Below are 24,205 nucleotides of genomic sequence, written 5' to 3'. Positions count from 1 at the left end.
GCTTGACTTAAACTTTTAAAAACTCCACCTCTGAAGCTAATAACCACCAATCAAGACTTCCCATTTTTCAATATCATAGAAGCTCCATGGTGCATGATGCAATGCTATCTACATTATCCAGGCAAATGATAAGCCTTTTGGAAACTTCACAAAATCACTTGTATGGGTGGGACTAGGTGATAAAATATTTGTCCTGTCGGATCAGGTGGGTTTGATGGCACTCTGACATTAAAGTATTTATTTGCAAGTCCAACATTTGGGTCACACAAACCTTTTCAAAGATCTTTGTGGCCTCAGGCTTTATTTGCCCCCAAAATGTTTATTTTGCTAGTGCACAATGGACAGGACTTGATTTGGTTTAGTTGGCAGTTTGTATTCTACCTTGAACTTAGTCAAAGGTTTAGATGACTCTGAGATGGTCAAGGCATTAGAAGGGTACATGTGCTACCTTTTCTCAGAATCTGGAGCACAGTTTTGATAAACTATGCCAAACTACACTTCTGTTTAATTGCTGTAATAACCTGATGATGGTCTTTACCTGGGGTGAGTTATTGACAATAAAATACTGAGCCTGACTTTAGCTCAGTGGAACTTAAGGGAAAAACTACAAGCAGCTCTAGCTGACCAGTCAGGCTGTTTTCAGTCCCAATGTATCATCCATAATTGTAGAAGCGATGGTGTTTAGCAATCACTTTAAATGCTGCAGATTATGTTAGAAAGGCCTGTTCACAGAGACATCTTCAGGTCTTACTTGGAAGTTTCTAGGGAGAAGAAAGTCAGGGCATCTCTGCTTAGACCTTTGCCCCATGACCCAGATAAAGCAGCAGAAAATGGATGTGTTTTAAACAAATACAGTGTAAACACAACTTTTTTTGCATAGTTTGGCCCAGACTTAAAACACTGTGATTCAAACCTTATCTAAATTGATATGAAAATTTAACCAATCCCTCTTGAATTCAATTAGAGCCAAATCAAAACATCAAACAAATATGACTTCCATACCAGATTAGTTGCGGCCCAGGTTAACAACGACCGCTACTGGTGCTGTTGACCTACAGGGTGCCAGTGAAAATTGGACTACTGTTGGTCAAAGAAGGAGAGGAGGAAGGCGTGTTTGTAGGCAAAAAGAGAAGCATAGGGGCAGGAGTGTAGGACTTAGAGTAGGGACTTTGAATGTAGAGAATTTGTCAGGGAAAACTAGAGAGTTGGTTGATATGATGGAGAGAAGAAAGGTGGATATCTTGTGTGTTCAGGAGACCAGGTGGAAAGGTAGCAGGGCCTACAGATTAGGAGCAGCGTTCAAGCTGTTTTATCATGGTGTGGATGGAAAGAGGAATGGAGTAGGAGTTATCCTGAAGGAGGATTTTGCTAGGAATGTTCTGGAGGTGAAGAGAGTGTCAGATAGGGTGATGAGTCTGAAGCTGGAAGTTGAAGGTGTGATGTTGAACGTTGTCAGTGGTTATGCCCCACAGGTAGGATGTGAGTTAGAAGAGAAGGAGAAATTCTGGAGGGAGATGGATGAGGTGATTCAGGGTTTCCTTAGTGGTGAGAGAGTGGTGATTGGGGCAGACTTCAACGGACATGTTGGTGAGGGAAACAGAGGTGACGAGGAAGTGATGGGTAAGTTTGATATGCAGGACAGGAATGCAGAAGGACAGATGGTGGTAGACTTCACAAAAAGGATGGAAATGGCTGTAGTGAACACATTTTTCCAGAAAAGGGAGAAGCATAGGGTGACATATAACAGTGGAGGCAGGAGCACAGAAGTTGATTACATCTTGTGCAGACGTTACAATCTGAAAGAGATCAGTGACTGCAAAGTAGTGGTTGGGGAGAGTGTAGCCAGACAGCATAGGATGGTGGTGTGGAGGATGACTCTGGTGGTGAGGAAGATGAAGAGGACAAGGGCAGAGCAGAGGACCAAGTGGTGGAAGTTGAAAAAGGAAGAGTGTTGTGTGGCTTTCAGGGAGGAGCTGAAACAGGCTCTAGGAGGTCAGAGGTTCTTTCAGATGACTGGACAGCTACAGCTAAACTGATCAGGGAGACAGGTAGGAGGGTACTTGGTGTGTCATCTGGGAAGAGGAAAGCAGATAAGGATATTTGGTGGTGGAATGAGGAATTTCAGGAGTGTGTTAAGAGGAAAAGGTTAGCTAAGAAGAAGTGGGACACTGAGAGGACAGAAGAGAATAGACAGGAGTACATGGAGATACAGCGTAAGGTGAAGGTAGAGGTGTCAAAGGCCAAACAAAGGGCGTATGAGGATTTGTATGATAGGTTGGACACTAAGGAGGGAGAGGTGGATTTGTACAGGTTGGCGAGGCAGAGAGACAGAGATGGGAAGGATGTGCAGCAGGTTAGGGTGATCAAGGACAGGGATGGAAATGTGTTGACAGGTGCCACAAATGTGATGGAAAGATGGAAGGAATACTTTGAAGAGTTGATGAATGAGGAAAATGTTAGAGAGCACAGAGTAGAAGAGGTGACTGTTGGAGCAGGAAGTAGCAAAGATCAGTAAGGATGAAGTGAGGAAGGCGTTGAAGAGGATGAAGAGTGGAAAGGCAGTTGGTCCTGACATACCTGTGGAGGTATGGAAGTGTTTAGAAGAGGAGGCAGTAGAGTTTTTGACTGGGCTACTTAACAAGATCTTGGAGAGTGAGAGGATGCCTGAGGAATGGAGAAGTGTACTGGTGCCCATCTTTAAGAACAAGGGAGACGTGCAGAGTTGTGGAAACTACAGAGGAATAAAGCTGATGAGTCACATAATGAAGTTATGAGAAAGAGTAGTGGAGGCTAGGCTGAGGTCAGAAGTGAGCATTTTGGGGCAGCAGTATGGTTTCATGCCAACAAAGAGTACCACAGATGCAATATTTGCTTTGAGAATGCTGATGGAGAAGTACAGAGAAGGTCAGAAGGAGCTGCACTGTGTCTTTGTAGATTTGGAAAAAGCGTATGACAGGGTGCCGAGAGAGGAGCTGTGGTTTTGTATGAGGAAGTCTGGAGTGACAGAGAAGTATGTTCGAGTGGTGCAGGACATGTATGAGAGCTGTAAGACAGTGGTGAGGTGTGCTGTAGGGGTGACAGGGGTGGAGGTGGGACTGCACCAAGGATCGGCTTTGAGCCCCTTCTTGTTTGCTGTGGTGATGGACAGGCTGACAGATGAGGTTAGACAGGAATCTCCATGGACCATGATGTTTGCAGATGACATTGTCATCTGTAGTGAGAGCAGGGAGCAGGTGGAGGAAAATCTAGTGAGGTGGAGATTTGCTCTGGAAAGGAGAGGAATGAAGGTTAGCCGCAGTAAAACAGAGTACATGTGTGTAAATGAGAGGGACTCAAGTAGAACGGTGAGGTTACAGGGAGTAGAGGTGAAGAAGGTGGAGGATTTTAAGGACCTAGGGTCAACAGTCCAGAGCAACAAAGAGTGTGGAAAAGAAGTGAAGAGACGTGTGCAAGCAGGTTGGAACGGGTGGAGTAAAGTGTCAGGTGTGATGTGTGACAAAAGAGTATCAGCAAGAATGAAAGGAAAGGTGGACAAGACAGTGGTGAGACCAGCAATGTTGTCTGGTTTAGAGACAGTGGCACTGAGAAAAAGACAGGAGGCAGAGCTGGAGGTAGCAGAGCTGAAGATGGTGAGGTTCTCTCTGGGAGTGACGAGGATGGATAGGATCAGGAATGAGGACATCAGAGGGACAGCTCATGTTAGATGTTTTGGAGAAAAAGCCAGGGAAGCCAGATTGAGATGGTTTGGACATGTTCAGAGGAGGGACAGTGAATACATTGGTAAAAGGATGCTGAGGTTAGAGCTGCCAGGAAGGAGGCCTAGAGGAAGACCAAAGAGGAGGTTCTTGGATGGTGGTACATGAGGATAGTTGTGGGTGAGGAGGATACAGAGGATAGGGTTAAATGAAGGCAGATGATTCGCTGTGGCGAACCCTGAAGAGAGCAGCCAAAAGGAGAAGAAGAAGATAATAAGTTTAAAGGCTTAGAAATTTCTGAATTATCCAATTCAGACTGTTTGTTTCTTCATACCTTTACCTGAATCTGCAGTTTCATAACCGTGTTTCTTTTGGAAGAAAAAACAAACAAAAAATACTTATTTTATATATTTATATATTTAAAAACACATGAACACACAATAGCTCTAACTTTAAAGGTGGAGAAGTGATAAATAAAAATTCCATGTCACACTTGTGTTTGACCAAGCCATTTAATTTGTCACCACTATGAGCAGTCAACACTAATTTGACACAACTACATCTGTCGGTGTTTCACTACAATCTGTTACTTATATAATAGTAAAACTCATTGCATTTTCTCTGGAACTGTAGCACCACTATATCAATAATAAGTCACAGCTACAACAAAAAGCAAAAATAGAAGAAATAGTGGTGTATCATCAAATCTGTTGTTTTTTCTTTTTTGTCATTTTGTGTGTTGCTCTCTTTTACTTATTAGTGTTTGATTTTATTTATTTACTGGTTTGTTCATGTCTTTTGTTAGTTACTGAAAATGACAATGAATCTATTATGTTAAGAGTAAAACTGATTAATTTCAAACAATATGCTCTGATTTCCAGCTTTTGCGGGAAGCTGTGTTTGCTGGGCTATAGGTGAAGAGACAGTAGGTTACTTCTTGAGCATTTCCACTGAACTGATTATCTTATTAATACATAAGTAAAACTAATCCAAAAACAATGTAAAGTTAATTTTGATACTAGCCTATATTTTGTTACTAAACTCTACTCTACTTTTATTTTGATCGCATATTTTTCAAATTTGACTAATACGTAATGAATCTAAATACTCCTTCGGTGTGCTTTTTGGATGGCTTTTCCCTTTAAGGAGCTAAACCGCGATGGCCTACATTTCCCACAATCACAGGCGGACATATTATTATTAGTGAATCGTTGCGTAGCGAAGTGACAGTGGCGTTCGGTCCCTGGTAATGATATGAGCCGTTCACTGTGACACGAGACTTGACGGAGAAGTGTCTATTTACCGGCGATATGTCGGTACCGGCCGCGCACAGCCCGGACACGAGCAGCCGAAGGAGGAGGCAGGCGGAACAGACACAAGGTGAAAGTCTTATTTCAGCCTGTGATATTCAAAAAACTTTATTTATAACAGACACTGCAAATACATACTCCATTTTTAACCTGCCATGGATTTGTTTCTGTAGCTGTCCAGACATAACTGTGCATATTTTTATTATGGATCAATCTATTGGTTATGCTTTCGATTTATCTATAAAATGCCAGAAAATAATGAAATACAGACCATCTGTCCCAGAGACTTCAGGCAGCTTCGTTGTACACCAAATAGCTCAGAACTCAAATATAATAAATGTGCATTGATAGAAACCAGAACAGGCAGGAATAAACACAGTACAGCTGATTTTAAGATGTCAAACCAGGCCATGTTTCATATTTTTGTATGATCACTTAGGAAAATAGTTCATTCACTAATTTATTAGTTGAATTATTGCTCTGATCCCAGTCCAGACTTTCCTTATCATGTTCAGCAACACATCTAATTTTAAACTTTCATATACTCCCAAGTCTAATACAGATATGTACGTATGTTATTTGCTCCGCAAACCAATGGGCTGGCTTTCATGATCAGTCTTATTAAACCAGTGCCCAGCTTTTCTCAGACAAAATGATTCACTGTCAGGAAAAAAAAATGTGTATTGTATTGTTAGACTTTTTCTTTGCTCAATGGTAACTTCTATACTTTCTACTATCTCAAGCAAAAACAGAAAGAGGAACCAAAACAAGACTCTGCCTAAAAGCGTGAGGTCTATTTTCACCAATAAAAAGAGGGAAGTCCATGCAGTATCGTCCTCGCTGGTATTATGAAGCCAGATTTGTCAGCACTGGGCCATTCATCAAAGCTGTATCTTGGAAGAGAGAAAACCTGGAAATAAAGGAATGACCCTTGTCATGATTTGCCCTTTGCTTAACAGCAATCATGTGTGAAGACATTAGATCGGTCAGGCCAAAATGGGATTTTTGTCACATGCCAGTGTGAGTGTCGTGCATGTGATGGTCCTGTCACTGTAGTGTCCGACATATGGGTTTAGGAGGGTAATAAGTGGAATCAGTGTGTGTGACGTGTTTTTGTTTTGAAGTTACCTGAACCTTTGTAGCAGCTGTGTCACGACGGATGAAACAGGGATTCTGGGCTGTACATTGGATACCAGGGATGGGGACATTGACTTGTGTTAGAATAAGGGCATTGTAAATTGCTAACTGTGTTATGAGAATTGTCATTTTGCAGACAGATTTATGTAAAGGGTGTAACCAGGCATGTCATAGTTGAGGAAACCCAGGTTTTCTGTGCAAATCACCAAGACATGTAAATGTATGGATGTGAACTCTGTATGAACTCTGAAGTTAACCTATGTTTCAACTTTCCCCTGTTGTTTAAAGTGAGACGGTGCCTGGAACCCATGTAACCACCTCCAGATATAAATTAAAGTGTTCTGAGCGGGCTCGGGGCTGCAGCCGGAGATAGCAACAAGTTTGTATCTCCTAACAGTCACGAGCTCAACCTAGAACAAAGAAAAGAAAGTCTCTGTTTAAATGTTTGATTAGAACCAACAACTTGAACTCCAGATTTGGGATTTGTGAATATTTTATAACTTTTTTTTTTTTTTAATTGCACATTAACATGACGGAAATGAGCTGAATATCAGTTCCCACTGTGACTTGACTGTGGATGAAACATCACAGATACACTGGTTCCACACAAGGCATCCAGTTAAAGTTAACTTTGTAATAGTTTAAACTAATTATCTACTAAACAACTAATCAATGTTGATACTTCTGCTAATGATGATAATGCAGTACATGCTTTGAATTCCTTAGATATAGCTGCATCAGCTCCTCTAAGCAGCATGGACTTTAAGACTTGACTTGGACTCAGTCTCAGAGACTAGAGACTTGGACTTGCACAGAATGACTTCTGAGCGTGTTGGCTGAGGGTGCCAGTAATTTGACTCAGCTGCTCTGACTCTGCAGAGTAAGGAAAGAAGTGCAGTGCAGATACAGATGACAAAGCGGCTTTTTCCCCCTCGTTTCTTCAATAGCTCCAACACAGTACTGCCCCATGCACTTACAGTTTGAGGAGTATTTAGATCATGGCCTACCCTGCAATAAGACTATAATTGTCATGACCAGTTTCATTTTATTTTAGTTGTGTTATCTTGCTTGGTTTTGCAGATCCACTGTGGGAGCATGATCACCATCACAGACATGAGCAGATGTATGATCGACTGTGTGGAGATTCAACAGGCGCCTGCGCTTCATCTTCACATCATACCTCATGTGCTGCACTGATCACAAGTTGCCTGTCTCCACACACATGTGAGTAGCAGATATGGACTCATTTATTGCTTTTTAACAGGCGTGCTGGGCTGTTTTATTTGTCATCTTGCTGCTTGTCATTTGAGGTTCAAGCCGTAATGCTTGTGAAGAGAGCTGGGAAGATATTCAACAAAAGAGAACCATCAGAGCAGAGAATGAAGTGGAAGCCAACAAACTGGTCAACAACTACAGAGTAAGAATGTTTTTCATGGCATTTGAAAGCAGCTTGAGTTCAGTGGAGGAAGCAAACTCAATATCTGTGTGTGTTAGTTTGGTTTTAGAAAATGGAAGAGCCATGTGACAGAGCGTTCATTTCAAGACAGATCGGATGTTGTGAAGGAACTCTACTCTGAGCTGAATGTCATTAAACCACACTCAGGTACAGGTCACTGTCCCGGTTGTTGTGTTCAAGCTTTCTGTTGGTTGATATTTTCAGTTTATTGCAACTTATTTTTTTAGGGTTGAGGTTTGTATTTGTTAAGGGAACATCTGAGAACACGACAGAACAGATAAACAATATCTGACAGGATAAGAACCAAGCAGTCAGACAATCACACAGGCTGGGGTTTCTTTTCCCGTGTGTCTATGAATGAATCCATAATAAACACACATTATTTTTTATATGTAAATTACACAGAGAAACAGCTTTGGTTTGAAATCATCAGCCTTGCACTATAATTGCTGTGTTTGTCTTGCCGGGGTCAGGTCGTCTCATCACGTGTGGAAATGTAACGTATGTACTTCTCTTTGGTTGGTGGGTCTCTCTGGCATATTACCTGGTCGGCATACTTATGTTCATCACTGTCATCGGTGTACCATATGGTAGGTCGGACCAGTCATGACCTGACAGTTACGTTCTTGACTGACATACTGTGTGTGTGTTTTTAGGTAAGCTCAAGGTAAAAGTATAGTACACAAACAGTTCATATCCAAGTTTCATTTGTAATGCAACTCTACTGTGAATTGGACTTATTGGTACTAATTATATGCTTCCAGGCCACTTATTTGTTTATTGCAGTGTACTTTATTTATATACATGTATGTGTGTGTGTATATGTGTATATATATATGTATGTATATATATATATATATATATATATATATATAAAATTTATGATCAAATCAGATTTGCCTTTGGTCATTTGTGGTCTCCGTCTGTTCAGGTAAACTTTGCTGGAAGTTGGCCTGCTACTTCCTGTGGCCATTCAGCAAGTCCATCCACGAGGTACTGTTCTCCCATTGTCCCATTTCCTTTTTCTGCTCACTGAAATAAGGTAGCTGCACAGTTTTCTCACTCTCACTGACTTGGAGTCATGAAAGCAGAAGTGCTGTTTTTCTGAGTAACACGTTAACTCTGCAACACTGTAAACCATTTAGTCCACCAGCTGCAGAAGAAACCCCACAGAAACACAAACACCTCTACATTCACTTTCAGTTCCTAAATAATGGAAAACAGAGCAGTGATTGGGTATTTGTTGTTGAGAGACATTTCTTCTTTAAAATAACAAAGTATATGTCAAAGCAGAATCATGACAGCAGTGTTTGTAATCTATGTATAGCGTCCTTAGTAGATGTTTCTGAAAGGGACTATAATATGTGTAAATTGTACTGCAGGAATATTTTCTTACAAACTGGTTTTGTCAGTAAACAGGCAGATAATAGTGAAGAATGCTCATTATAACCTCCCCTTTATTTTAGTTTCATATACCACAACTGATAACAGGGAAGCTGCACCCACAGATGTTTGGTGTTTTTGCCTAAGCCTTGACAAAAATGAATCACTCATTGTCTAAATGTTTTCTGATGAATTTTCTTAATTAACTTACCAGTTCATTGACCTGCTGCCACTCTGCCACAGGCTATGGCAGGACTCCTATTGCTCTGTTGCAGTTCATGGAGTTCTTATAAAAGTCAGCAGCAGAAGTCAGTGTCATAAGCAGATTGGTAACACCTCCTTCTCTCCTTCAGAGATCATTTGGTGTGTTTCTCTTGGTTCAGTTTTAGGTCCTTTTTCAGATTAGCTAATGTTCTTGTTTCAGATTTTAAACTTCAACTTAGTGCATTTCTAAGGGAGGTGATTTCACAATAAGAGCGTCTAAACTTTGTGAGCATCTGACCTTCACCTCACCTCTGTCTTTTTTTAATGTGCAACATATGATTGTTAGGATTGTAGCTACAGAATATTAGAATGGCAGCAAAGTATGCAGTGAAATATATGTTTTTTTAATTTCCCTTTCCTCTTGTTGTGGTTTCTACAGATTGGAAATACATTGAGGAGATGTTGTGAGCAGGCACCAGACTGTGAGTGCAACAGTGATAGGCTTGGCGATAACTCACCACTTCTGCTGCCTTCACCCACAGAGGTGCCAGTACAACCTCTGCACACTCCCTACTGGGTAACTCACATACTTAAAGAAGGATACATATAGAAAATGCATGATCACCATTGGTCCCATCATGTAGCTGATTTCTGTCTCATGTAAATCAAATATAGGATGTCATTAGCCTCTGTTTGTTTCCTGTTCTGTAGCATCGTTTCTCCACCTATGTGTGGCTGCTGCTGGGATATCCTCCTCTGGTGGTCATTCACTTCCTGGTCTGTTTCTTATCCTGGATCCTCATCTTCACCATCCCTGTTTCCAAGATGAACCTACGGGCACTGTGTGTCATTCTTCTCTTGCCTCCTGAGGATGTTTTTGTTTCCACCTGCTCTCAGCAGAAGGCGAGAGAGAGTTTGTATTTATCAGCCATAGCACATAAATGTGGAGAGATTAATCAGCTCATGAGTATCATGCAACAGTTACTTTGTTTTTCTTTTTTTTACCTAACTTGTAGCATCAAGACTCTGAGACCAGAGCACTGCTGTGCTGCTACCAAGCAACAAACTGGTACTACTACAAATACACTGTTGATGGGATTAATGTGTTTGCTGTCAGTATCCTTTTGCATTATACGTGAAGTGTGTGTTATATGTGTGTGTCACATGAAGACAGACTATCTTTGACTCCCACCTCAGACCTCCTCCCTCTAGTGATTGTTGCTATTATCATCGGATATATTGACAAAGAAAACAAGTACGCCACCTCTGATGTCAAGTTTGCCATAGCGATCTGCTCCATCATACCTCTGTCTTATTATATCGGTATGGGCATTGCCAGGTGAGTTCTGTTACTCATACCTTTAAAACACACCTGTAAAGGGACCTTAGAGATAAAGACATCTGGGCTTCATGTGACCTGGTTCATCTGCTGTGTGACAAATGTAAAAGGAGCTGCAGGTTTTCTCACAGAATATCTGCATTTGTGTCCTTCTGCAGTATCTCAGCCCAGAGTAACTTTGCTGTGGGTGCAGTGGTGAATGCCACCTTCGGTTCTATCACAGAATTGACCTTTTACATCACAGCCCTGATCAGAGGACACAAGGCAGCTAACCCATGTCTGCAGGAGGTTGTTAAAGCAGCACTCACTGGCACGCTCCTCGGATGCATCCTCTTTATTCCTGTGAGCCAACATGCATTTACATCAAATTATATTTCTGTTATTTCAACCAGATGTAATTTTAAGTCCTTGTAAAGACTGAAGGTGGGAAAATCTAAAAATTGTACAATTTTAAGTTGGCAGCGTGCATGGCAACCTACATTAAAGGTACCCTGTATAGGAAAAGTTCTGGTCATATTCAGTGTCTAACTAAAGTACATTATGTTTATACTCGAGGTCTAACACATGTGTTAAGTGATGCTTTTCCTCCTTAGCAAAGATGATTTTTGAAATGTTTCAAATCCTACATTGTACTGGGTTTATTTGTTTACAAGCTATCAGTCCTTTTCACTGCCTTTACTGAAGAATCAGTTTGGTTTTTGGTGCGTGTGTGGAGTTTGCATGTTCTCCCTGTGCTTGTGTGGGTTTTCTCCAGGTACTCTGGTTTCCTCCCACAGTCCAAAAACATGTATGTCAGGTTGATTGGTGACTCTAAATTGCCCATAGGAGTGAGTGTGAGTGTGTGAGGTTGTTTGTCTCTATGTGGCCCTGTGATGGACTGGTGACCTGTCCAGGGTGGACCCCTGCCTTTCACCCAAAGAGAGCTGGGATAGGCTCCAGCAGATCCCTGGGACCCTGGTTAGGAATAAGGGGGTATAGATGATGAATGAATGTCAGCTTACTTACTTATAAATATCATTTCAACAAATAGAACCAATAAGGAGTTTAATAAATTAGTGTCAAAGCCTCAAATGTGACGAATATAATTTTCACACACATACACACTGGTGCAGCATGTACAGAATGAATGTGGCTTGTTGCTTTGTCTTTCTCTCAGGGCATCTGCATGATAATCGGAGGGCTGAGACACAGCGAACAAAGATTCAACAGTCGCTCTGCAGGAGTGAGCTCTGCATTGCTTTTCATCTCTGTAGGAGGTAGGTATCCAAAAATCGATACTCTGTCATCCAGTTGCCATTTCATCCATTTTCAAACATGTCAAACAAGTTTTGACGTTAACAAACGTTATTGTACAGAACTCTTTATGAGGGAGCAATAGGAAACAGTATCTTCTTCTCTAGCGTGAATGTGGCTTTGATATGCTCGACGCTGCAAGCTCACACCACCTCCATGAAAAGGAAACTACAGTGGCAGTTGAGGACAAAAAGTGTAGTAGTTGTGAAGAATGTACCACTTGTTCCACATGCAGGTGGCTGATACAGCTGCAGTCGCTTTAATTCAATTCAATTCAATTCAATTTATTTGTATAGCGCCAAATCACAATACAAATCATCTCAAGGCACTTTACAAAAACTAAAACTAAGAACCCAACAAATCCCTTATGAGCAAGCACTTGGCGACAGTGGAGAGGAAAAAACTCCCTTTAACGGAAGAAAAAAAAACCTCCAGCAGAACCGGGCTCAGTTTGGGCGGCCATCTGCCTCGACCGGTTGGGGTGAGTGGATAGAGCAGAGAGAAAAGAACAGCAACAATAAACAACAAATAGACACTGCAAGTTGGTGGGGCCAGTAACTGCACATCAGCGATAAACAGCTCCAGGACCAGGGACACCTGCAGAAGGTACAGAGAGAGAGAGAGAGAGAGAGAGGGAGAGAGCACAAGGTTAGTGACATTCAATGGTGGAATATACATGAGGTGGGAGAGAAGAGGGGGGGGGGGTTAGGGTAGGGGAGCTCAGTGCACCGATGGTCCTCAGGCAGTCTAGGCCTATAGCAGCATAACTAACTAAGGGATGGTTCAGGGTTGCCTGAAGCCAACCCTAACTATATGCTTTGTCAAAGAGGAAGGTTTTAAGTCTAGCCTTAAAAGTACAGAGAGTGTCTGCCTCCTGAACCCAGGCTGAGAGCTGGTTCCACAGGAGAGGAGCTTGATAGCTAAAGGCTCTGCCTCCCATTCTGCTTTTGAGAACTCTGGGAACCACAAGTAGGCCTGCACTCTGAGAGCGAAGTGGTCTATTGGGATAATATGGTACTATGAGGTCTTTAAGGTATGAAGGAGCTTGATTATGAAGGGATTTGTATGTGAGAAGAAGGATTTTAAATTCTATTCTATATTTTACAGGGAGCCAATGAAGAGAAGCCAATATAGGAGAAATATGATCTCTCTTGCTAGTTCCTGTCAGGACTCTGGCTGCGGCATTCTGGATTAATTGGAGGCTTTTTATGGAGATACTGGGACATCCAGATAGTAATGAGTTACAGTAATCTAGCCTTGAGGAAACAAATGCATGGACTAGTTTTTCTGCATCATTTTGAGACAGGATGTTCCTAATTTTGGAAATGTTGCGCAGGTGAAAGAATGCAGTTCTAGAAATTTGTTTTATGTGTGAGTTAAAGGACATGTCCTGGTCAAAAATAACTCCAAGGTTTTTTACAGTAGTGCTGGAGGCCAGGGCTATGCCATCTAGAGTAGCTGTAATTTGAGAAAAGTTATTTCTGAGATTTTTAGGCCCAAATATAATGACTTCTGTTTTCTCCGAGTTTAAAAGTAAAAAGTTACTGGTCATCCAGGCCTTTATGTCAGTTAGACAGGCTTGAAGTCTGGTTAACTGGTTTGTGTTAACAGGTTTAATAGATAGATATAACTGAGTGTCATCCGCATAGCAGTGGTAATTAATAGAGTGCTTCCTAATGATATATCCTAAAGGAAGCATGTACAGGGTGAACAGAATCGGTCCTAGCACAGAACCTTGTGGAACTCCATAACTAACTTTTGTTCGTGTGGAAGGTTCATCATGGACATGAACAAACTGGAATCTGTCCGATAAATAGGATTGGAACCACTTTAACGCTGTTCCTCTGATACCAATCACATGCTCCAGTCTCTGTAATAAGATGTTGTGGTCAATGGTGTCGAATGCTGCACTAAGGTCTAGGAGGACAAGTATCGAAACAAGTCCATTATCTGAGGCTAAGAGAAGATCGTTGGTAACTTTCAACAGTGCTGTTTCTGTACTATGATGTGCTCTAAATCCTGATTGGAAATCTTCAAATAGTTCATTCCTGTGTAAGTGGTCTGATAGCTGCTTAGCAACAGCTTTTTCTAGGATTTTAGAAATAAATGGCAGGTTGGATATTGGTCTATAATTAGCCAAGACTCCTGGATCAAGACTAGGCTTTTTGAGTAAAGGTTTGATTACTGCAGTCTTAAAGGCCTGTGGTACGTAGCCTGATACTAGAGATAAATTTACCAAGTCCAATAAAGATGAGTTCATTAATGGCAGGGTGCCTTTAAGCAGTCTAGTCGGGATGGGGTCTAAGAGACACGTTGATGATTTCGATGAAGCAACTACTGATGTAAATTCAGAGAGATCTATAGGAGAGAAGCAGTCTGAACATAACTGAGGTCCTACAGATGATTCAAGAGCTACTGTAGTAAAAGATTCATTTATTGCAGGTATAGGAAGCATCTGCTGAATTTTATCTCTAATAGTTGTGATTTTATTTGTAAAGAAACTCATAAATTCATCACTGCTGAGAGCTAAGGGAACACTGGGCTCAACAGAGCTGTGACTTTTTGTCAGTCTGGCTACAGTGCTGAAAAGAAACCTGGGATTGTTCTTATTTTCCTCTATTAGTGATGAATAGTATGCAGTTCTGGCTTTACAGAGAGCTTTTTTATATGTTAGTAGACTGTTTTTCCAGGCTAGAAAAATTTCCTCTAAGTTTGTGGAACGCCACTTCCTTTCCAGCCTTCGTGATGCCTGCTTTAAGGTACGAACATGTAAATTATACCATGGGGCTAGTCTTCTCTGAATCACTAACTTCTTTTTCAGAGGGGCTACAGAATCAAGCGCTTCACGCAGTGAGGTTACAGCGCTATCAACAACATGATCAATTTGGTAGGGAGTAGGATTAAGGCAGCTGCCCTCCACTATGTTTATACTTGGCATAGATGCAAATAAAGATGGAATCATTTTCTTAAATTTATTAACAGCGTTGTCAGATAAACATCTGCTGTAGTGGAATTTTCTTCCAGACGCTGCATGATCCATCATTTTAAATTCAAAAGTTATTAAAGAATGATCTGACAAAACAGGATTTGGGGGAAAAATTATTAGATGTTCAATTTCGATGCCATAGGTCAGAACAAGATCAAGGGTGTGATTAAAACAGTGGGTGGGTTTATTAACGTTTTGAATGAAACCAATTGAATCTAATATAGATTTAAATGCAATGCTGAGGCTGTTATTTTCAACATCTACATGAATGTTAAAATCTCCCACTATAATGACTTTATCTGATCTAAGCACTAGATCAGACAGGAAGTCAGGGAATTCAGTTAAAAACTCTGAGTAAGGAACAGGTGGACGGTACAAAATGACAAGTAGAACTGGTTTTTGTGTTTTCCAGTTTGTATGTGAGAGACTAAGAGTGAGGCTCTCAAATGAGTTATAACTGTTCTGAGGATGAAAGTTTAATAATAAGTTTGATTGGAAGATTGCAGCTACTCCTCCACCTCGACCTGTGCTTCGAGGAACATGATAATTTTTATGACTGAGGGGGGTTGATTCATTCAGACTGACATATTCATCCTGCTGTAACCAGGTTTCAGTAAGATAAAGTAGGTCAATTTGGTGATCAGTTATCAAATCATTTACTAACAGAGATTTAGAAGAAAGGGACCTAATATTTATTAATCCACATTTGACAGTTCTGTTTTTCTGTTCAATAAGAGGAGTGGTCTTAATTTTTATTAAGTTTTTATGAATAACTCCTCTTCTGTTAACTTCTGATTTATTTGATTTATATGTTGGAGGGGCAGACACAGTCTCTATGTGGTTTGAGGGGGGCGGCGGCTCTAAGGAAACTGCAGAGAAGCGTTTTAGACTGAGTCTCTGCATCCCGGTCCCCACCCTGGATTGTCAGGCTTTAGGTCGGCTAAGACTGATTGGTGGCTTTACATTTAACCCTTGTTTAAAATAAATTACACATTTTAACAGAACTCTGTCATATTAAATAATCAAATGGAAAATTACAGATCAAAACGCATTAAGAGTTTGTAAATTAATTTATATTTGATTTCTCTATTTCTGTCTGGCAGGTGTGTTTGCCCCCACGCTGTTCTCCAAGGCTTATGGGAACTTGGTGTGTGACGCATGCACCAACTCCATCGGAGGAAACAGCACAAGCAACAGCAGTGGACCGTTTATCTGCTACAACTGCCACTACGATCTGGTCAGCATCCTGAGCAGCACAGTTTAATCAGAATATATTAATTGCATGCACTGTGCTATGTATAATGTGTATCTTTTTTATTCAACAGAACAATGGTACACTGTTCCACAGCCATGTTGAGTAAGAAATCATTTTTAACATATATATATGTAATGTAATGTAATATAAAAAAATTAAAGGGCCTTCCATGTTTTAGCACTTGGATTAAAAATTCTGAATATGTGAATAAACCAACAAGTAGTTTTCATTTAATCAACTTAACTTAATGTTGGAAAAAAACTTTGCCAAGGATGACCTGAAACCTGAAAGTCAAGCATGTTTCAGGTCTCTGTTGTTGTTTTCATACTGTAGTGAGAGAAATGGAAATCAAGACCTGCTGCTTCAGATGGTTGAAAATTTATTTCAAAAATAAGAAAAAATGGATTTGAAGTAAAGTATAAAATGGATGAAATAAATAAATAAATAAATGTTCAGCTGAGTTTCTACTAGAAATCACTAAGCTGTTCCCTTCTGTTGTTCTCTAGGCCACTGGTGTACACAGTGTCTGTCCTCCTGCCAGTTGCCTACATCATTGGTCTGATATTCACACTGAAGACACACTCCCACATTTACAACATCCATGTTGGAGGACAAGGTGTGAATCACTAACGAGTCGCTGTTAATAGCTAACACAAAACTGCACCTTGCATTACTGCTTTACAGTGAACAGTGAGGGTTTATTGGTTTTAGTGCTTAGCCATGATCTGTGTGTGTGCAGTGACTAGCCACCATGGAGCAGTGGTCCACTGGTCACGGTGGAGGTCCCTGGTCATCCTCATCGTGGCCACTGTGCTCATGTCTGCCTGTGCAGATCTTGCCACTGAGCACATCCAGCCCATACTAAACCAACCAAACATCTCTCAGGTCAGGATATGCACCTGAGCATGCTCAGGCTGTTTTTAATTTGTGGTGAGCCCCAGCCGTGCTAATAAAAAAATTTTTCTGCAGTACTTCATTGGGGTGACAGTCCTCGCTATGGTTCCTGAGATCCCAGAGATTGTTAATGGGATCCAGTTTGCACTCCAAAACAACATCAGTCTTAGGTAAATCATGTGTCTTCAAAAAGGTTCTTAAACCGTTTAACAGTGATATCTGTCTCTAAATCATCTTTATTTTTTAGCTTGGAGGTGGGAAGCTGCATCGCTGTGCAGGTCTGCATGCTACAGATTCCAATACTGGTTTTATTTAATGTCTTCTACGTAAGAGATTTTTGTCTTTCATTTATTCATATATAAATACAGTTTTTTTTAATTGTCTAAAATCAAACACCATCTGCTTTGTGTAGGATGTGGGATTTGTGCTTTTATTCAGTGATATGCATCTGTGGGCCAGCATCTTCGGTGTGATTCTAGTCAACTACATCTTCATGGATGGCAAGTCTGATTATTTTCAGGGTAGGTTTGAAGAAGTTACTGTGGAATTAGACCAGTTTTTAAAAGCAAATAATTCATTCCCATGTGGATGTAAAGGAAAGAGGAAGTTCACCAAAAGTTTTTAGTGTGTGAATTCACAAGCCATGTTGGATGATCAAAACACAGAATTTCAAAGCCTGAAGACACCGGTGCTTAGATAAGGATATATGAATTTTCTTTGTTTATTGTACTGATTGCAAAAGCCTGAGACACTCTTCAAAGCTGGGTCCACGAGTCTGGTTTAGTCATTACAGATCTTTTCATAGCGGTCAATATGCCTGAGGGTGTTTTGAGTTTTATTCAACAAAGTTATGTGGATCACTCAGAAAAGGCTGCATGAAAAACACAAAGTATAAGTATGCCTAAAATAACCTAGTGAATTCATTAAGAATAGAAACCTGCTGTCCAGTGCGATGGTTTAATTGTATGTTATTGTAGAATAGTAGGTCTTTTTATTTAACACAGTGTCATCTTCAGTGATTGTTATTTCCTGTCTGGTTTTTCTCAGGTACTGCTCTGGTGGTTGTCTACTTTATCCTACTAGCTCTGTATTACTTCGCTCCAACTCCAGCAGGCTGTTAAATGTCCATCTGTGATTTTAAGTCCGAAGGACACTGAGTGCCAACAGGATTAAAACTAAACAATCAAGTGGAATTCCTGTAGGGGGACCTTTATTTCAGTAACATGTTCAGTCACCTATTTAGCTTTCATAAGTAGAATGTAAACACAGTAATGTATTTGTAGACAGACATCTTTAATGTTTTCATTATTTGAGAATCACTGTGCTTGAGTGGTTGTCACAGGATGCTGCTGTATAACAGATGATAATATGGTAAAAGATTTGTACAAATATTTTATATAAATTTTAAATACTGACAAATACCATGACCTGTCCAGGGTGTACCCCTGCCTACCCCTATTTAGCTTTCATAAGTAGAATGTAAACACAGTAATGTATTTGTAGACAGACATCTTTAATGTTTTCATTATTTGAGAATCACTGTGCTTGAGTGGTTGTCACAGGATGCTGCTGTATAACAGACGATAATATGGTAAAAGAGATGTACAAATATTTTATATAAATTTTAAATACTGACAAATACCATGACCTGTCCAGGGTGTACCCCTGCCTTTCACCCAAAGAGAGCTGGGACAGGCTCCAGCAGATCCCTGTGACCCTGGTATAGAGTATAGAAAATATGATGGATGGACAAATGCCATATATTAAAAGTTGCACAGAACCACATTATAGACAATTGTAAATGCTAACTAACATGACATTAAATGTATTTTTATGTGGTTTCCTAGATTAAACAAATCAAAATACTTAAAACTGTAAGCTCAGGTAAATGCTTTGATTTTGATTGCAAAAACAAACTCCTACTACTGTAAAATGTATTGTTTGGAAGCTAACATGACTGAGTTTCTCTTTAGACTATGGTCCTTGTAAAATTTATAGTTTTGTAATACAAATGCATATTATGTAACATATCTGCACTAATGGTATTTTGTTGAAGGTACTGTTGTAATACATTTTATATACTTTAACAAATTAAGTGACTTTATTTCACCATCAGCATGTGAGTGTGTGTGACAGTAAGGGTGGAAATGGTGAGGCTTTCTGTGCATAATGAAAACAATAATATCTGTCAATGCAATTTTCTGTAAAACTACCTGCCTGTGTTTTTATTGTTTACAGACAGGAATTACAAAACATAGTGTACATTACAGCCATAATTGTCCCAGGAGTTTGTATAAAGTAACATGCACATCATGCTGACATGCAAAAGAGATTGGTTAACTTTCAGTAACATCAAAAATGATGCAAATACCAACATCTCAATCTTAAGCGCTGCAGTACGTTTATCAGAGCTGAGCAGGTAGTGAAGCAGAACGTAGCTTCACAATAAGACTATTCTGAAAAACAGGACTGAGGTGAAGGTTTTGAATTAGAAAATGGGCATTAACATGCAATAACCTTGAATGAGTCCAGCTTAAGATTGTATCAGCACAACTAAAGAAAACCAAAATGCTGCTGAGACAATCAAATTCAAAATAAAAGTTGACAAAATGGCTGGGAAAAAAAAGGCAAACATGACTGGATACAAAGAGCTGGGAGTAGTACTACAGTTTCCGATTTACAGTAACTGCAAAAGATCAAAATCATCTAGGGCGTACGACAATCTGACACCACAAAAATGATGGAGCCTGCTCACATTTTGAAGATGAACATGAAGCTCTGTAGACCAAGTGAACACAGTATGTTCAATCCTGAGCACGCCTTACATAATCTACCTTGTTACTAATTCAAAGTAAAATCCCATACCACTTGTTTTTCAATATATCACTGCACAACCAAAGACTTAAATAGTACTAATCAGTACTAGTCATACAGCATATGACATAAAAACTTTCAATCGAGTAAGACAAAGTGGGAAATCAAAGATCAAAAAAATGAAAGGTAGCTTCATTATACACTACAATTTAAGGTTTTGTAACAAAACAGCAGCATGGTGATTAGAATAAATAGGTAAGAACATGTGGCTATAAGTTAATGAAAAATCTTTAGCTGTAGTGGTTTCTCCTGATTAAACAAACCGTTCAGCAATAGATGGCTCATACAGGGAGCCCCATGCAAATCACATGGGGAAACGATGTACAGAAGAAAATAATCGAAAAATAAACATCTTAAAAAGGACAACTTGCAGAAATAGAAAAATGTCGCACATTTTGTAAATCACAAGGCACAAAATAAAGAAATTAGCTTTGAGAATCACTGCGGCGCTACAGGTGAGGAAATTCATTTCAACTTATTCAGGTTCATTTTTCCAAAAAGAAGAATCAAAGAGGCACAGAAAGATTCACAGTGATGGCATGTCACAGATATTTTAAAGAAATCTTGTAATAGCAAGGTCTAATGTGATCACTGAGGGGGAACGTTTTTCAAATTTTAAAGCAGACTTATAATCACATCGGCATGCAATCTAAAACGTGACAACTTAACTTAATTACCATAATTAAGAGGTACCGCAGGTATAGTGTGTCTCTATCAACAGCACGCCACTTTGTAGATGATCTGGCTGTTTCAAAACCAACAGATGAACAGAAATGTAAGAGTCAGGATTTGAGCATAGTCATTAAATCCTACCTATGGCACAGTGTGCGTAGCAGCAGCTGCCTACATACGTGAAAGATGGCGACAGTAAAAGAAGCATATCTGGGCCTCTGAATGGAAAGTAACATTCACACTGCCCTTCGGGACGTGGGCTTTGGAAGCTCTATCTACATCCTGCTCCACACGTTTCTGTGACAGTGATGTGTGGTTAAGTCAGAAAAAAAAGACTGAGGAATGCACTAACACACAAAGCACAAGACACCTCTGGGAGACAAGGAATTAGAAATCAGCATTCAGAGATTCTGGTGTCCACACAGACGCATGGCTTCTGATGGATACGTGCAAACTCAAATCTGACACGTTCATGTACAGACAGACTTAAAACATTGCACTTTGCATGTTTAAAAACAAGCCACACACATTTACATAAAACTAAAGCTAAAAGGCATTCAATGTTTTCTTAAACCCATCTAACATCTTCGCATTTTCTTTGTCCTTTCAAGAACTTTTTTGCCAAGTTAGGAGAAATTTTAGAGTCAGTGCTGTTCCATCTCATACCATTTTCTTCAGGCTCCGCTCTCTATTTGAACCTCTGAATTAGTGCGTGGGTCAGTCCCAGGTTGAGCAGCTGAAGGGTGGACAGCTGTGCTAAATGAGGAAAGGTTTTCAGCAGTTTGTCCCAGGTCAGTTCCAGCAGGCTGGGCACCACTAACCACACTTTGTACAAAGAGCCAGTCCTCCGGTTCCCAGATATGTTGACGACACCTCCGTGAACATACATACAGCCAGCCTGAAGAAATCCATCAATCAATTAGCAAATCAACATAAAGTTAATCAGCATCAGCATTTTGATAATTGATGCATTGTTTAAATCATTTTAAACAAATACTGATTTCAGTTTTACCTGTGCGAGAATTAGATTAGAATGATTTCCTAATATCAAGCTCTGGGAAACTGTGATCAATTTTATAGAGGAAAAAAAAAAAAACACTAAACAATCGGTTAACTGAAAAAATAATCAGTAGATGGATGAAAATTATCATAAGCATTAGACTGTACCAGTGTAGATTTATTTTCTTAGAGGAAGATGAGTGGATGACAATTGACTAACCGGTGTGACTGTAGCACAGTGAAAGTAGGCTGGTTCAGGCATGATGGCAGGCAGCTTGGTCCACTGAAAAGTCTGCAGGTTGATCTTCCACAGGTCGGACAGGATCACCTCTCCATTATAACCACCACATATAAACACCTCTGGAGGTAAAAGCAGAAAGAAACACGGCTTAAAAAAAAATATTCCAAAAAATTCCAGCTATTGCTGAGTGAAATTATTCTCACCATCTTTAACTTGCACACAGCTATGGCAACGTCGAGCTGCAGGATATCCTGTCACAATAAAGACAAATATTAATAAGATCACTGTGTGGTTTTTTTAGCTGAATATTCTGCTAAAAAAAAAAAAACAAAAACATGGATCACACACCTATTTTTTCATGAGGTTTGGTGACTATTTCCTCCCAGTAATTCGTCTCCAAGTTATATGCATGAATCTGATGAAGAAAAATAATATAACGATAAATAAATAATTTCAATGCATGAGGTGATGAAGTAGCATTTTGTTTTCATGTCAGAATTCCTTTGTGCTGGTCTATCTCACCTTGTCCAGGGGGTATGACATCCAAGAGGTGCCGCCACCTAAAATGTATATTCTCTGTCCGTCATGTGCTAGCTCATGCCTGTACCTGGATAGTCGAGCGTTTGTTTATAGTCAGCGTGTTTTAATATACTGGGAATAGGTCAAACATACTGTAGTCATTGTCTGTTTTGACTAACCTCTCCTCAGGTAGATCTGACGGTGCATTGTTGGGTTTGAGATGGGTCCATTCTCTAGTGGTCAGGTCCAGCCTGTGTAGGTCTGTGCTGTAAAGGTAGCCTGTTGTTCCTCCAAACACATAGAGGTAGCCGTTTATGATGGCCATTGCCTGGAAATGGAGAAAGATGTTTATGAGTAATATACATTTACATATCGTGGTCAAAGAGCACAGAACAACTTTAACCATACTTTAAACCCACTATCAAGAAATAAAACGGTGTTTGTTACCTGCCCGTAGATCTTGTTTGGCCTTTTCCCTCTGCAGCTGAGCATGTTCCACCGTTTGTACTGAACATTGCAAACATGAACATCATTGCCGTTGTTCTCACCGAAAGGAATTCCAGTTCCACCAAAGACCAGCAGGTTGTTGCCGTGTAAAACAGCTGGAAAAGACACAGGCACACAGTCGATCTCTGCCACAGTTATCTGGTTCTAAGGGAGAACAATTCAATGTGTACAGTGGGTGTGAAACACAATAAAAGAAAGAGCAACCTATCCGTCCTTACCTGACATAGACGCCAGCTCTGTGGGCATGTAACCCTCTGTGTGGACTTGTTGCCACGTGCCTGTGGCAAAATGAAACCGCCAAAGCTCCCTGAACAAAGGGTAGTCTTCATTTTCTGCACCTCCTGCCTCCTCGAAGTCTGGGTTGTAACCCCCAAACACGTACAGATTGGCGCTGTCTGCAACACAGCGGTGTCCACTCCGGGCGGGGGGGACACAGTGTCCTGTGGGGGGAGGAAAAAGGTAGAGACAGGACGTCCTAAACATTAAAGAACATATGTGAAGCATCTTGTCCTCACCAAATGTTCTTTATATACAAATACTACGCATTCTCACCTTCTCTTAGGAACCTGTTGGGGATCCTCAGGTTTGGGCAGGAAGGGGAGAAGATCCGTCGAGCCTGGAGCCACCGTGCCCTCTTCTTTGAGCCTGTAGGTCAGTCACCAAACAACAAAGGGTCACTCAAAAACCTGCACAGTAAAGGTTCTGCTTACATTTCAGTCACCAGGCCTGGTAGAAATGCTCACTGGTGTTCTGGACATCCAATCTTATTTATTTAGCATTTACCAAGTGTATCACTGGAGGTGGTTTTACACACCAGACGGGATTTAACTTCTGTTCATTCATGGTATCATTGACCCCTCCCCTCTCCAGTTTATTTGTTCTGACTGATCTCCGCTGGCTTCCGTAGCACACTTAGCTCTAACTATGGCCCGTGGGCTGTGAAACACCACGACATAAGAACCGACTCCTGGTGCACACGAACACAACACCGGAGGCTGGTACAGGACGAGCCTCGGTTTCCTGTTTGCTTCGCTGACAACAACAGTCGGGTTGTTTACAAACCTGAGTCTCGGACTGAGGGCCTCCACGACAGTTTCTCAAACTTATTGAGGAGGCTGCAGGTTCCGTCGAGTTCGACCGACGACATATTCGCAGGAGGCCACGACGTTCACACCTGGAGCTGGACGAGACCCCGCTGCAGAGGAAGCAGAAGCATGAGGGACCGAAGAGCCGCAATGATCACACCAACGTAAATGAAAAACAGCAGAGCGTCCACACCTGCGGCTGTCTGCAACGTCACAGACAACTGACCTCAGCGGACCAATCAGAGGAGGAGGACCCTTCATGACGCGTTCAAGAGCCACACGGAAAAACTGTACAGACCCTGAAATGCTCATATTCACAAAGAAGTGGGAAAACCAAAAGGTTTTACAATCTGTAT

General features: G+C 40.6%; 2 protein-coding genes across 5 annotated transcripts; one reads left to right on the top strand and one right to left on the bottom strand.

Annotated features, from left to right (window-relative positions):
- Window positions 1-4,913: 4,913 nt before the first annotated feature.
- On the top strand, window positions 4,914-18,978 carry LOC113132841 (putative cation exchanger C521.04c). Of its 4 annotated transcripts, none has more exons than XM_026311214.2 (20): window positions 4,914-5,075; window positions 7,223-7,366; window positions 7,453-7,559; window positions 7,637-7,745; window positions 8,072-8,188; window positions 8,530-8,591; window positions 9,625-9,762; window positions 9,897-10,088; window positions 10,202-10,301; window positions 10,383-10,524; window positions 10,683-10,866; window positions 11,681-11,780; window positions 15,907-16,040; window positions 16,129-16,160; window positions 16,565-16,674; window positions 16,798-16,943; window positions 17,028-17,122; window positions 17,200-17,278; window positions 17,365-17,473; window positions 18,000-18,978. In XM_026311214.2, the coding sequence occupies exons 1-20, from the start codon at window positions 5,006-5,008 to the stop codon at window positions 18,071-18,073; spliced, it is 2,244 nt and encodes a 747-aa protein (XP_026166999.1). In that variant the 5' UTR covers window positions 4,914-5,005; the 3' UTR covers window positions 18,074-18,978. The 4 variants fall into 4 exon arrangements, with proteins under 4 accessions (XP_026166999.1, XP_026166998.1, XP_026167001.1 ...); XM_026311213.2 differs by having other exon boundaries at window positions 8,066-8,188; XM_026311216.2 differs by lacking the exon at window positions 4,914-5,075 and having other exon boundaries at window positions 7,227-7,366; window positions 7,648-7,745.
- A 123-nt stretch (window positions 18,979-19,101) lies between these two features.
- Window positions 19,102-24,053, bottom strand: LOC113132842 (kelch domain-containing protein 10-like). Its single transcript, XM_026311217.2, has 10 exons — window positions 23,827-24,053; window positions 23,317-23,409; window positions 22,983-23,204; window positions 22,705-22,859; window positions 22,437-22,585; window positions 22,261-22,345; window positions 22,087-22,153; window positions 21,942-21,989; window positions 21,718-21,857; window positions 19,102-21,396 (listed from the first exon to the last, which is right to left on the bottom strand). Exons 1-10 carry the CDS (start codon window positions 23,909-23,911, stop codon window positions 21,187-21,189), a joined length of 1,254 nt encoding a protein of 417 aa, XP_026167002.1. The 5' UTR covers window positions 23,912-24,053; the 3' UTR covers window positions 19,102-21,186.
- Between the last annotated feature and the right edge of the window lie 152 nt (window positions 24,054-24,205).

This window comes from Mastacembelus armatus, chromosome 6 (genome assembly GCF_900324485.2).
Source record: "Mastacembelus armatus chromosome 6, fMasArm1.2, whole genome shotgun sequence".
In the NCBI taxonomy this organism is placed as follows: domain Eukaryota; kingdom Metazoa; phylum Chordata; class Actinopteri; order Synbranchiformes; family Mastacembelidae; genus Mastacembelus; species Mastacembelus armatus.
The sequence above is the reverse complement of the archived record's forward strand: the minus strand, read 5'-3'. Positions and strand labels throughout refer to the sequence as shown.